Consider the following 14,237-nt stretch of genomic DNA (forward strand, 5'->3'; position numbering starts at 1 on the left):
GTTAAGCCAGCACATGAATCAGCTTTCAAGTGGTATACCACAAACCAAAATAATTATAAACATCAAATTTATTTTATATATTATAAATTATTTTATTATATTATATTAGTGTATATATTATTATATCCAGCATAGGCAGCAAATCGAACAAAGGAAGCACAAGTAAGAACAAGTCATGCATTTCTAAATTAATAAAATGTTTTATAACTAAAATTACCAAACTCTTGCGAATATTGATTTATATATATATATTGATATATTTCGTACATAATATACATATGTTAATAGTTTATAACTTGATAAATAAATTAAGAAAGAAGAGGTTCTAGTCGGAAGCTCCCGACTAGGCGATACCCTGAACTCTGTTCTTCCAACATCAAATATATATATATATATATATATATATATTCTATTTTGGAATCTATATGTCAAGTTTGGTGACTCTAGCTCATTATTTACCAAAATTGCCCAAAAAACAGGATATCGATATAGATTTTTATCGTTAGCTTGGAAACGGAGGAAGTTATCGATTATCGGAAACAAACTCGATCTGCGCGGGAGCTAGGAGCATCTACATCTAAAATTTTCTCTAGCTCTTATAGGTTCTGAGATACTTTATGGGGTCGGAGATGCTTCCTTCTGCCTGTTACATACATTTGGCTTTCGCACAAATACAATATACCCTTGAATCCATTTTTAATGGGTTCAGGGTTAAAAAATATTACAAAAATGATATATAATACTTAACATATTTAATAGATTTATTTGAATCAAAAGAGAAGAATTTCAGTTGATTAAAAGTTGATAAAAAAAACCTTTTACTTAGTTTCAAATTCTGAATGCGATGTAAATGAAGTGCGCCACTTATCCTCTCTAGTTTTTATCCAAATCACAAGCATTAAAATGACAACTATTATGGCGAATACCAAAAAACATATCACAAGAATATATAGGGCAATCTGCAGAACCGTGATATTTTCTTCGGACTGTTCCTTACAACTCTTTAGATTGGGCACAATATTGTTATTAATTTTATCCGGCGTATATCCCTTATTGCATTGGCAAATATTTGGTGAGGCGCAATAACTGTGACTGGGACAGTCTGTTACGCATGTTGGCTTACAGCTCTGCAAACTGGGCACAACATCCGGATTGGTTGCATTTTCAACATAGCCCTCATTGCATATACATTTGTTATAGCCAGCACAATGACTATGCGCAGGACAATCGGGTTCGCAGGCGGATTTACAACTCTTTAAGCTGGGCGCAGCATCGGGATTCGATTCGTTTATAATATACCCTGTGTTGCATTCACAGACATTGGGTGAAGTGCAATTGCTATTCGCTGGACAACCATTATCGCAGACGGGCAGACAGTTGGGCACAGTTCCCACGCAACCTTTACGGCACTTGTAGACCAGATCGGAGGTGTCGCTCTAAGGATAGGATAAAACTCAGATATTAAGCGATAAATTGTATATATATTTTCACATATATATCGCACCTCATAAGCACTTTCGATGCAAACATTTGCCCGACATAAGCCCAGCGCTGTGCATAGAATCACAGCGAGCAGTACGTTTTTCAGACAAAGCCACATTCTCAGTTAATCTGGTATTTTTTGTTATAGATTTTACTACACCGAAATTACGCGACTTGCACACGCAAAAGTCAACAAACAACTGAAGTTGTCAGCTTTTAAAAAAGCGATAAATATAAATTATAAAAGTAAATAACTTCTCATGCCCCCTCAATTGAGCAAGTGGGTGTATAAAAAAATATATAATAAAGTATTTGCAATAATAAAACATATATACTTTGGATCAGAAGCAGCTAGTTATGCATTACAGTCCGTAAAGATTTAAGAGACTCGAAAAGCCAACTCCGAAAATGTAAATCAGAAAATTAAATGAAACCTTAAATTTTTCCAAAATTTCTTTATATCGGGTTTCATCTTTTTAGTGCTAGAAACTTAAAATTTTATTTAACCGAATATTCTTTACAGTTCCTTTTTATTAAATTAAGGACATTTTATAAAAAACAAATGCAATCTCTATATATAAAACTGTTTGTTCATATAAGAACATGTTTCAGCGATTTGGCAAATTCCATCCGCAACAGTGGTAAATTGGCGGAAACCGTTTGTATGAAAGTTGTTTGTTTACCTTTCGATCAGTTTCAAAAGCATTTTCAAAGCTTTTTGTGAACATTTATTTTATACGTGCCACGGGCAAGGCCGGGATATACCTGCTAGTATATACATATATATACACACATTTAAAATTCGTTTATAAACACAAAAGATATTAAAGAATGTATTTTTTTATTAGTGTAGAAAGGTGTCAGTAGGTGCATAATATGGAGGCAGGTTACAGGATATCTCCTAGTCGGGCACTTCGACTAGTACCAGCTGACTGGCTTTTGCCTGAATCAGCATAAGCCCAATCATAATTATATGAGCTTATGACAAATAATTGACTCAAATCGTAATCGTATTTATTACAAATTTTTTCTCTTGAAACAGAAACAATTACATTAATCGCTCGCGTATTATCACAATTTGCAATAAATTGCATTTGCTGCAAAGCCTAAGTTCGAGAAAAAAATAAAAAAAAAAATTTATAAATCATATTTAAAGTGTTCATTCACACTTTACTGAAGTTTACTTTATTGGTACACACTTTATTGAAATACAAAATAGATATTATTACAACTGAAATAAGACAGACGAGTATTGCCAATGCAGCAAAAAGATGCATGATTGTAGCTCCGGTAAGATCGCTGGCATTTTCCTGTAGTTTACAGCTTTTGACTGCTTTGAAGCCATAATAAAAATAGCTTAAATCCGTCTCGAAGCCCGCATTGCAGACGCAAATATTGGGCTCTACGCAACGACTATTCGGCGGACAACCCATATCGCATCTGGGTAAACATTGCGTACTATTCGAATCGCCATAGCCTGTACAACAGAACCGAATCAACACTGGCAGATAGTCATCCTAAAGTATTTGAAAGAGTCCGATTTTATACACAAATATATATATATATATACATATATATATATATAAATATATACCGGTGGTCCATACTGCCATTTGGTGCAGACACCTTCACTGTTAGCAGCTGGTATAAACTGGAGAACTAGACTAGAACTAAGCAGAACTAGACTTAAGTGCGTACACCTCGATTTGCATTCTTTAATCATCTTAAGATTATAGTTGCTTCACATAGGGAGGGCACTTTATAACTGAGCAACAGAGGTTTTATAATCAATATAGGCACCAAAGCTCATTGAGTTATTTACACCCAAAGAAAACTTATACTGCAAATGAGAAAGTATATTTTCAGTGTTGGAATAGTATATGAAGTAAAAGCAGATCAAAGTTTAGTTCCTTTGAAAGTTAAAATTTTGTCGGCATATTCTAAAATTCATTTAAACAGTTCCACTTTAAAAACCAGTAAGAGGTTCTAGACGGGAGCTCCCGACTAGGGAATATCCTGAACCGTCTTATTCCAACACTAACTGCAGTTGGCGCAACGCGCTCGATGGGACTCGAACTGGCGACACATCGCACTACTTGCTATGCCTTTACCCATCACCCACACCAACAACTAAGTATTATTGAGAAAAAAACGAATTAAAATAGCAGCACAGAAAACAATCGCAATTGCAATGCTGTTTATAGAATATAAGCAAAAGCGCATGAATGTGTGTGTTTACAAGTATACAGACGTTGTTGGAATTTTTGCCCCATCCAATTGCGCAGTAAAACATAGCTTTGTTTTTTTCTTAATCGATCTTAATGAAATTTTCTACAGTATATCTTATTGTACCATAGAATATTTGCATATTCTCAAAAAGTCAATTGCATTAAAATTGTGGCTTAGATTGGTGGGCAATATAAGTTGGGTTAATAACTTGATTTATAGCTCTGCGGTGGTAGCGGGGAGGTGGTGATAGATATAAAATGAAAGATACTTGATATATATATAATATTCTAGAATCAACATATCAAGTTTGGTGACTCCAGCTCTTAATATTTTCCCAATTTGCTCAAAAAACAGGATGTCGATACCCCATTATCCCATTATACCCCTTTTACCCAGTTTTAATGGGTATGAATAGACATTTATATAAAACTCTTTGTTCTAATCAAGATTAGGTGTACTTAATGGATCGGAGATGTTTCATTGAATACATTGCACATAAGTAGAAACATAAAAATACCCAATACAGGAACTTAAGCCTATCGAACGACATAAAGCCGTGTGAACACTTTTAAAAATTTAATTAAAAACTTCCACGATTTTTTTAAGTGTAGATAAGCGCGCACAGTGACCTCTAAGAGTAGCCACTCAAGTAAATTACAAAACCAAATGCTGAGAAATTCTGTAGATTTTTAGCTTGAAATAGTATTATAAAAATAACGAGAAAGACAGGCTATCTTCGGCACGCCGAAGATCTAATACCCTTGCAGACCCAACCTTTTCATAATGCTTATAGTGCTTTGCCCGTATCTAAGAAGCACAGGGAAAATAGTTAATGCCGAATTTGGGCAAGATATCTTGATAAACAAAATGTTTTTTCATACAAAAACTTAATTTTCGACCGATCGTTCCTATGGCAGCTATATGATATAGTGGTCCGATCCAGCTGGTTTTCACATATGTGCTGCGTGCAACAGAAAGAGGGACTTCTGCAAAATATCATTAAGATTTAAAACTGACTTTAAAACTGAGAGACTAGTTCGCATAGAAACAGACAGACGGACAGACGGACATGGGTCTATCGACTCGGCTGTTGATGCTGATCAAGAATATATATACTTTATGGGGTCGGAGATGTCTCCTTCTATGCGTTACACATTTCACGACAAAATTATAATACCCTCTGCAAGCGTATAAAAATACCATATCAATGACTACAAAATAGTTGCGTAATTTTAAATGAGAATACAGAATACATAACAACCCATTAAATGTTCTCTGAGGTCCGCTTTAGAAATGTCAGCTGGCAATCCCAATTGCACATTCTGCCAGGTAATTAACACAGACATGGCAGCATAAGTAATTATGCCCGACCACGAGATACCCTGCAAGCATATGCTAACACATGCAACTTTGAGCTGCGTCTTTTTCGCATTCTTCATTCTCAAGTAACTTTTATATATTTTGTCGGATTGTCCTGAAATGTTCGAAATGTTCACCTATTAAAATACCAAGAAAATCGATATTTATCGAAATAATGGAAATTTCGGCTGTAATCGAAAAAAAACATTAATTTAATCTACGTACGGTAATCCATTAAATTGGAAGTCTTAACTAACAAGAAGAGTATATATAATATTCTTCATAAGACCCTGTTACATTAAATTTGCAATGGGTATTAATACACAAACATGTGAAAGGGGCGCTTTGCATTAGACGGCGCGTGGAGGGACCGGACCGGAGGGAAGACTTAATTCAGTAGTTGCGTCTGTTGTCGTGTGGACTGAAACGATGATGTGCAAATATTTAAGCCATGAGATATATACGCCTGGGAAGTCGGTTAACTGATTAACTATCTTGACGGGCTGGCAGGCGCCAAGAGCAGCTGCATTGAGATAAGCCAACCAGCCAGAGGCAGTTACAGCATTCAAATGGCAGTTTAGTCAAGAACTTCAGTCTGGAGCGTCAGTCTAATGTGTCGCGGAATGTTGTTAAAGGTGCCGCTGCTGCTGCTGCCGCTGCTACTGGCCTGCCATGCGGAGTCCTTGCAGCTGACCAACTGCAATGCCACGCAGCTGAGCGAGTTGAACGATGTGGCAACGCTGAGCGCTTTGAGCCTGAGCAACTGCAGCCTGCAGCAACAGCTAAAGAACGCGATTTTCCTACGCTTCAATCAACTGCTTAGTCTGGAACTGCAGCACTGCCAACTAAATTCTCTGGAGGATTACGCACTACATGGTCTGTCACGTCTGCAGCGCCTCTCGCTGGCACACAACAATCTTAGCGTGATTAAAACCTGGTCGGAGAAGCCGCTATCCGCTTTGACCTCACTGGACATCAGTTTTAATACATTGATTCAACTGGCCGCCAGAAGCTTGATGCATTATCCACAGCTGCAGCAGCTGAACTTGAGTCACAATCTCATCGAGCATCTGGAGCCGGAGTGCTTCCATAATCTGTCGCATCTGAAACATTTGATGCTCCATAATAACCGCCTGCAGCTAATAGCAGCCAGCTACTTTCATGGTCTACATCGTCTCTCCAGCTTAACCCTGCAACATAATCTGCTGGGGCAAGTGGAGCCTGCAGCCTTCGAGAGCAACACACATTTGCGCACGCTGCGACTGGAACAGAATCATCTAAGGGATTTACAATTTCTCAAGGAACGTGGCCTGGCGCGTTTAGTATACCTTAATCTATCGAGAAACTCGCTGGAAAACCTATCCGCCCAGGAATTTTCCAAAAACTTTGAGCTGCAGCATTTGGATTTAAGTTATAATCAACTCAAGGAAGTCAATAACGAGAGTTTGATAGGATTGGAGTCCTTAGAGGTAAGCTGAAAAGCCATAGGGTTGGCAAAGATCAAGCGAGAGAAGGGAAGGCACCATATAAATGACCGGAAAAATACAATAGTTGAAAAGGGAGTATTTGTAATGAACCATAAATATTTTCCAGGGTTCTATAAGAGACTAGCAGAAAGAACCTTAAAAAAATCAGAAACCACTTGGGGTTTTATTTTCAAATATACAGGATATTTAGGGTATATACAATAAATAAGAATATTATTTGGGAACCATCTAAAAGTCTAAAAGGACTTTAAAGGATTCAATAAAAATGAAGCAACTCGGCCATTCTTTTTTTCAAGGATTCAATAATAATGAAAGAATTTTCAGCGAGTGTGATTCCTGGAATGTTATTATTATGTTATTCCGATATTTCCCGGCAATTTGCTTGGACTTTCCCTTGTTGACCTTCGTTCACCGCCTTACATAAATAACAAAGATGATAAAATCTCATCTCTTGCCTACAGCGCCTCAATATCAGCCACAATATTGTAAGCCACATAGACACGGATGGTCTGCAGCCACTGAGTGCTCTACTTCAGCTTGACATGAGCTTCAATCTCTTGAGTTCGCTGCCTGCGGAGCTCTTCCACGCAAACAGCCAGCTGAAGGACATTAATTTCGCCCACAATCAATTGCGCGAACTACATCCTGCTCTTCTGCACCAATTGATGCACTTGAAGCAATTGAATCTGGCCCAGAATCACCTTGAGGATGCCAGCTGGCTGCAGCATCTGGCGCCGGCGCTGAATCGTTTGGCCCTGCGCGTCGATCTCAGCTCGAACCGGCTGCAGTCGCTCAATTTGAGCAGCCTGCTGTTCTTTGAGCATGTGCAGCTGGCGGATAATCGCTGGAACTGCTCCTGGCTTGTCAGGCATATGTTGAGAACGCCACCAGCTTCGCTGAACTTCGCTCGCTCCTGGCCCATGCTGAGCGCCTGGAGCGTTAAGGAATTGTTAAATATTCAAGGCGTCGATTGCTTTGATGATCAACAGAATCGCTCGATTGTGCTGCTCGATGTGGGCGCGGCCAGGCTAGAGATGGGGTCCAACTGTGACTGTGATGTAAGTCAGTTAAATTTCACAGATTAAAGCACATCGAACTTTCCTTGAAATGTTAGCAGGAGCCCAAAGATGAGCTGGCTACCTTGACGCCGCCATTGACCTGGCCCAAAATACGCACAGATCGCTTCGATTCACGTTCGGTCATCATCTGGATGCTGGTGGCCATTGCATTGGCTTTTGCAGGACTGCGCTGGGGTCAACGTTTCATGGATCGAAAGGAGCGCAGCAGAAAGCTTCAGAAAGTAAATGATCATCATGTAAGTTATACGAGGGAGTAGAGAACCAGGATATGCAGAACAGAATACGAGTAAACATTTAATTTTGGAATCATGAAGAGTAGAGTTATATATTTTAAAGCTAGCAATACATTTGTACATACACATATTTGATACGTGAGAAGATCCTCATCCAAAATTAGAGAAGCACTTCTTTCGTTTTCTATAATTTATAGACACAAGTTTTCCTCACAGTAAATACCAGAAGTAATTATGACCCAAAAACGAATATAAATTTTTTTTAAGTGGATAAGGCATATCCATATAAGAAAAGAGATAAATTCACTTCTCGTCCCGGGCAATGCCGGTTAATTACTTCTAACATACAATACAATTTCATTTAAACAAATTGTAAGAGGTTCTTTCAAAATTATATATTCAAGTGTTTCAAAGTATAAACGAGAAAGAATCTATCTTCGGCACGCCGAAGCTCTAATACCCTTGCAGACCCAACCTTTTCATAATGCTTAAGTGCTTTGCCCGTATCTAAGAAACACAGGGAAAATAGTTAATACCGAGTTTGGTCAAGATATCTTGATAAACAAAATGTTTTTTTATACAACAACTTAATTTTCGACCGATCGTTCCTATGGCAGCTATATGATATAGTGGTCCGATCTTAATAGTATTTTTCATATATATAAGGAGTATAGTAAAACTTATAAATGCCGAGTTTGGTCAAGATATCTTGAAAAACAAAATGTTTTTTCATACAAAAACTTAATTTTCGACCGATCGATATAGTGGTCCGATCCAACTGGTTTTCACATATGTGCTGCGTGCAACAGAATGACGGACTTCTGCAAAATTTCATTAAGATAGCTTTAAAACTGAGAGACTAATTCGCATAGACACAGACAGACGGACAGACAGACATGGCAGTATCGACGGGGCTGTTGATGCTGATCAAGAATATATATATTTTGTGGGGTCGAAAATGTCTCCTTCTATGCGTTACACATTTCACGACAAAATTATAATACCCTCTGCAAGGGTATAAAAAACATAGCAAAGAAATATTAAAGGTTAGATTCAAAAGTGTAGGAAATGTAAAAGAAGGAATATTGAATTCAAAAGTATTTAAAAATCTCAAATAATAAAAAATCGGAAATTCAAAGTTTTAATTTAAAGGTATTAAAATAACTGCAAATCGTTAAATTTATTCTTTTCTAATTTATAGAAAAATCTAGTTTATGGAAATTCTAGTTTCTGGACACTTCACAAAATCACATTCCGTAAAACCAAGCTATGCAAAAGATTTGCTTTTAGAATTTTCAACAGATTAAAGACTCATAATCAAAACCCAAACATATACATATATGCTCTTCCCTTACAGCCCCTCAACAAAGTGGAATTGGAAGCACAGCGCTTAAGAAACGATCGTGAAAGATCGTAGTGAGAAAAAATAAACAGAAATCTTTAACTACTAAATACTATATTAGTAATTGTATATGTAAACTATAATTAAACAAAGCTACTAAAACAATGTCCGAGAATTTCAAGCCTAGGTGCTAAATAATAATATTTATATAAATCATTTGTAGAGTCGATCAATCAATGGTCCGTACTTGGTGTGGACAATATTGCGTCTGATTTTGAGAGTGGGACCCAGTTCCCCGGTGGCCAAGGTGAATTCATGTGGAAGCAAAGCAAATTTTTGAACACACTGAGCCTTGGAGATGGCATTTTTATTGGCCCGCTTTATGCCTGCCTCCAAGGCCTGCAAGAGCTTGGGCTCGGCATTGATCTTTAGAGCTGCGTCCAGAGCGTTCGCGTCGCTGGGCAGCTGCAGATCGGCGCGTATATTGAGCAGCTCGGAGAGAAGCGTTTGTTTTAGGCCCAGTTCATTTAGCCACTCGATCGTCTCCTCGCGCAGCTGATCCAGCGGCAGACCCGTACTGGGATCAGATTTGGTCTTCAAGGCCAACAGCACCGTCAGATACTTGCGATGATCGCCCACCAGCAAAGCATTGCTAACACAGGGCAACTCATGCTTGATCAGCTCCTCAATGTGCACAGGTGGTATATTCTCGCCGCCGGCTGTGATGATTAGCTCCTTGAGTCTGCCCGAGATGACGACATTGCCATGCGCGTCTAGGTAGCCCACATCGCCGCTGCGCAGCCAGCCATCCGGCGTGATGGCCTCCTCCGTTTTACCCGGTTCACCCAGATAGCCCATGAAATTATTGCGTCCACGCATAAGGATCTCGCCCTGGCCATTCACATCCGGCTTGTCTATCGTGACCTCTGTGCCCAGGATCGGTGCCCCTGAGCTATATAGATTTGTGATGCGCTCATTCAACGTAATGGCGCCGCCCGTCTCTGACATGCCGTAGACATCGGCTAGCGGCATGTCCAGGCCCAAAAAGAATTGCTTGAGTTCCGGGGAGACAGGTGCGCCGCCCGTTAAGAAAGACTTGCATAGCTCCAGGCCCAACATCTGGCGTATGGGTCGAACGATGAGGTTGGCTAGCCAGTACTTGGCCTGGGCGTATAAAGAGAGTTTCTCGCTGGGAAATTAAATTGGCATTAAAAACAATTATTAAAAAGAAAGCTTTTCTACTCGAATCTCACCCGGCAATTATGGCCAGCTGATGCTGGGCGACCACCTCGCGCGCCTTGGACAACAGCAGGCGGGAATAGGGTTTGGCCTTGGCCTCGGCGGCCACAAGACGCTCCTGGAACTTCTCAAAGACACGCGGCACACCGAACATGCGCGTCGGTTTGGCCTTTAGGAAGCTGCGCACCAGTGTGCCCTTGAGCGCATCCTTATCCGCAAAGTAAACACAGCCGCCATGCGACATAGCCACAAAGATGTCAAAGATTTGGGCGGCAATGTGACTCAATGGCAAATAGCTGACCAAACGCTCGGCACCCAATACGGTATTTTTCATGGTGGCGGACACAATTCTCGTGTCGTAGACAACACTATCGTGGGTAAGCATTACCGCCTTGGGCATGCCCACCGTTCCGGATGTGAAGATCAACATGGCGCAGTCATTTGCATAGATTCCACGCTCGCGTCGCTCCAGCTCCTGCTGCAGTTGCTCGGTGTCGAGCGTTTCCAGCGTCTGCGTCAGGTGCTGCCAGCTAAAGTAGTCCGGCTCCTGGTTGACAAAGCTCTCGTACGGTCCGTGCAGCTGGATGACAGCCTTCAACCTGGGCAGCCTATGCTTGATCGCTCTCAGCTTGGCCATTTGTTTGTCATCATCCACCACACAGACTGTTGCATCGCTGGTTTTTAGCGCATGGTAACAGGCCTCAGCGGAATTGCTGGGATATATGCCAGCCACAACGCCGCCGGCGCGCAGTGCGCCCAATTCGGCAAAAAACCATTCCGGGCAATTGAAGGAGAGCACGGCCAACGAGCTGCGCTCCTCCAGGCCTACATGCAGCATCATCAGCGCCGCCTGCTCCACCCGCTGCTCGTAATCCGCATAGCTGAGCGTTATCCAATCCTGCTGTTCCGCCGATTGCTCCCAGACCAGGGCAGGTAGTTGTGCGTATTTCTGGCAGGCCTCGCGAAAAAATTCCGGCACACTCTGCACTCCGATCGTATCCTGCTCCTCCCGTCGCAGCTTGACAGCCTCATGCAGTGAGGTGCTCGTATAGCTTGTCGCTGGTCTCAGCTTCTCGTCGCGTTCCATGTCGAATAAACGTCGAGGAATTCGAGCGGCCCCTATTTAAGGCAAAAAAAAAACACTCTCACTCTCGGTCGGACACTTTGCTGATAAAGCAGGCAGACGCGGGCAGATGACGTCGTAGTCCGTTCGTTACCCGGCTTTCGCTATCTCGGCAGAACCCATGTCTGGCTTGGGAGCGACCTGGTTATATTTGTGACCCTTAGACAGCTTTATCGCCACGAGAATAGCATTTAAACAATAATACTCCGAATTCAAATCCGTCTGATAATTGAACAGCGGTCGCTAAGCGTCTATACAATAGGATTTACGAAAAATTCCAAGTTCTACGCACTTTTTGACTGACCTTTAGACGCATTCAGAACTTCTCTTATCTTATCAGTTGTAATAACCAGCAAGAGATTTTACAAGACCTATCTCTTGGCATTTTCTCTCAAGTCATACCCAATGGGGCAAACTCTTCTTGTTATTACAATATATTCATAATAATCTTAAAGTGAAATGACTTGCAAAAATCAGAACAAAGAAGACAATTTATACAGTATTGAGGGAATCCTCTAAGATAAGAGTAAGTCTTTAAGAGCAAGCACTTAGTATTCTTATTTTTTGGGAAGTCTTTCGTCCATTATCTCTTCCATATTCAAAACAATATTGAATATAGAATAATCAAAACATATTACTAATAATGATTCATTGACCTCTTTTTCAAAGTTCAAAAGTTAAAATATTTCGTAAATAGTTTTGAACCCAATTCATCCAAAAAAGTGAGATAATTTTTGGGTAAACAGTCTTGGATTAAATACAATAAATATTTTCTCCTTCATCAGCGATCTAAGCGAAGAATATGTCTTAAAATCGGGCACATTTAAAATATATGTAAACCTAACTCGTTTTTTACACGGTAGATTGGTTCCAATAAAAACCTTGTAAATAAGGACATTGATCGTATGCAAAAATAGATGATTGGTTCCTTATCTTTAAAACCTATTTAAATAAATGAAAAACAAGGATTTTTTAGGAACAAACATTCATGTTAATTTTATTGAATCACATATATAATGTCTATTGACACAAGCATAGTTATAAAAGAAGAAAGAAGAAAGGTATGCACTCTAGCTTGAAAGTAATGTAAATTAAATGTATGACAAGTATGACAATTTTGTAAAACAGATATGTTGTTAACAAAAAGATTATTCAAGGTTATTCAATTTTTAAGGTAAAAAAATGAATAAATTAATAAATAAATAACAAAATAATATGGACACATTTCAATTGCTCTGACAAGTATATTTTTTACAAAAATTAAATTTGAGAAAATAAAATTAAGCCCAAAGACATTGAATCGTGCCAAATGGCTTAAAATCATGTAAAACAAATTAAATTTTTTATTTTCAAACCGTTTTCAGTTTTAATTTACAAAATAGATATTTACAAACATACATGTATGTATGTATATTAATACACATAAACGTATGTATGTATGCATATTTGTATAAAATATACGATAAGAATTTTTGTTCATACGATTTTTTTTCAATATAATGCTGCTATTATCTTAAATGTATGTAATATATGGACATACATAAATATATGTATATGTATGTATATTGTGTCTGACCTTTCACAATGACCTACGCAATGGAATATATGTATGTACATACAAGCATATATATGTACATCGTGTCCTTATCAAAATATGTACATACATATGTATATTTTTTGTTTAAATATTGCATATTCTAAACACAATTTAATTTAACCGTTATGCTTTGTACCCACTGTTCGAGCTGCCGTAATCCTTTTGCATATGTATTATAAACACAAGCAAGCATACACGCACACAAGCCCACAAGTATGTATGTACATAACTGACCTGCGACAAACACCTGCGGCTGATCGAAAAGCACAGCTGAGTAGCGCAGCAGGCGAAACGGCAAACTGCATGAGCAGGTCAATCATACAAAAAGAGAGCGAGACTAAGAGAGTGTGCGAATGAGCGGGTTAGGTAGGGAGAGGCACATAACAAACAACAACAGCAGAGCACGCATATGGCCAGTGGCCACGCTGCTGCTGTTGAGGCCGTACATAAAGCATGTAACGGTTCTTCTTTGTTAGGCTGGTCACTCTCAAGCCCAAACATGATACGCACTCACATGCACACACTGGCAGATGCGCATGCATAAATACAAATGACTGTATGCATATGTATGGGCGTATGTATGTGTAAGGCAATGAAATAGAAGGAGAAAAAAAACTCACATACTGTGGGCTCGCCACAGCTGGCAAATACCAAAAAACAACAACAGCAGGAGAAGAGGCAGCAGCAGCAGCAACAACAACAGCAAAGTCGCTGTCGCCGTCACCAACAGAGACGCTGACTGCGCATTGATGTGCGCCTGTTCGACCAACAGTCATTTTTTGTACAAATTTATAATTTATTGTTTAATTTATTTTATTGCAAAATGTCAAACAGTTTGCCACGCACACAAGCGCACGTCTCCATGCATAATAGAAAACAAATAAATGTATGTACAACTGTTTGCAACAACACAAAACAAATGCAACAACAATGATGACTATGATGTATTATTAACCCAATTGTAATTGTTGCAATTTGTAGACGACGGCTTATCATTTGTCATGCCGCAACAACAACATTATTATGAAATTATTTACCAACGAACAGCAGCCCATGAATGCCAAACA

General features: G+C 39.4%; 3 protein-coding genes across 4 annotated transcripts; 1 reads left to right on the top strand and 2 right to left on the bottom strand.

The window, feature by feature from the left end:
* Positions 1–789: 789 nt before the first annotated feature.
* Positions 790–1,647, bottom strand: LOC115769171 (von Willebrand factor D and EGF domain-containing protein-like). Its single transcript, XM_030713875.1, has 2 exons — positions 1,505–1,647; positions 790–1,436 (listed from the first exon to the last, which is right to left on the bottom strand). Exons 1-2 carry the CDS (start codon positions 1,598–1,600, stop codon positions 819–821), a joined length of 714 nt encoding a protein of 237 aa, XP_030569735.1. The 5' UTR covers positions 1,601–1,647; the 3' UTR covers positions 790–818.
* A 4,022-nt stretch (positions 1,648–5,669) lies between these two features.
* LOC115769170 (insulin-like growth factor-binding protein complex acid labile subunit) lies at positions 5,670–9,401 on the top strand. Of its 2 annotated transcripts, none has more exons than XM_030713874.1 (4): positions 5,670–6,539; positions 7,019–7,615; positions 7,675–7,872; positions 9,227–9,401. In XM_030713874.1, the coding sequence occupies exons 1-4, from the start codon at positions 5,682–5,684 to the stop codon at positions 9,284–9,286; spliced, it is 1,713 nt and encodes a 570-aa protein (XP_030569734.1). In that variant the 5' UTR covers positions 5,670–5,681; the 3' UTR covers positions 9,287–9,401. The 2 variants fall into 2 exon arrangements, with proteins under 2 accessions (XP_030569734.1, XP_030569733.1); XM_030713873.1 differs by having other exon boundaries at positions 7,672–7,872; positions 9,227–9,400.
* Positions 9,402–9,421: 20 nt separating this feature from the next.
* On the bottom strand, positions 9,422–11,537 carry LOC115769185 (long-chain-fatty-acid--CoA ligase heimdall). Its single transcript, XM_030713889.1, has 2 exons — positions 10,465–11,537; positions 9,422–10,400 (listed from the first exon to the last, which is right to left on the bottom strand). Exons 1-2 carry the CDS (start codon positions 11,535–11,537, stop codon positions 9,425–9,427), a joined length of 2,049 nt encoding a protein of 682 aa, XP_030569749.1. The 3' UTR covers positions 9,422–9,424.
* Between the last annotated feature and the right edge of the window lie 2,700 nt (positions 11,538–14,237).

The sequence above is a fragment of the Drosophila novamexicana genome, unplaced genomic scaffold (assembly GCF_003285875.2).
Source record: "Drosophila novamexicana strain 15010-1031.04,08,12 unplaced genomic scaffold, DnovRS2.1 tig00004549-arrow-arrow-pilon, whole genome shotgun sequence".
NCBI classification, from domain to species: domain Eukaryota; kingdom Metazoa; phylum Arthropoda; class Insecta; order Diptera; family Drosophilidae; genus Drosophila; species Drosophila novamexicana.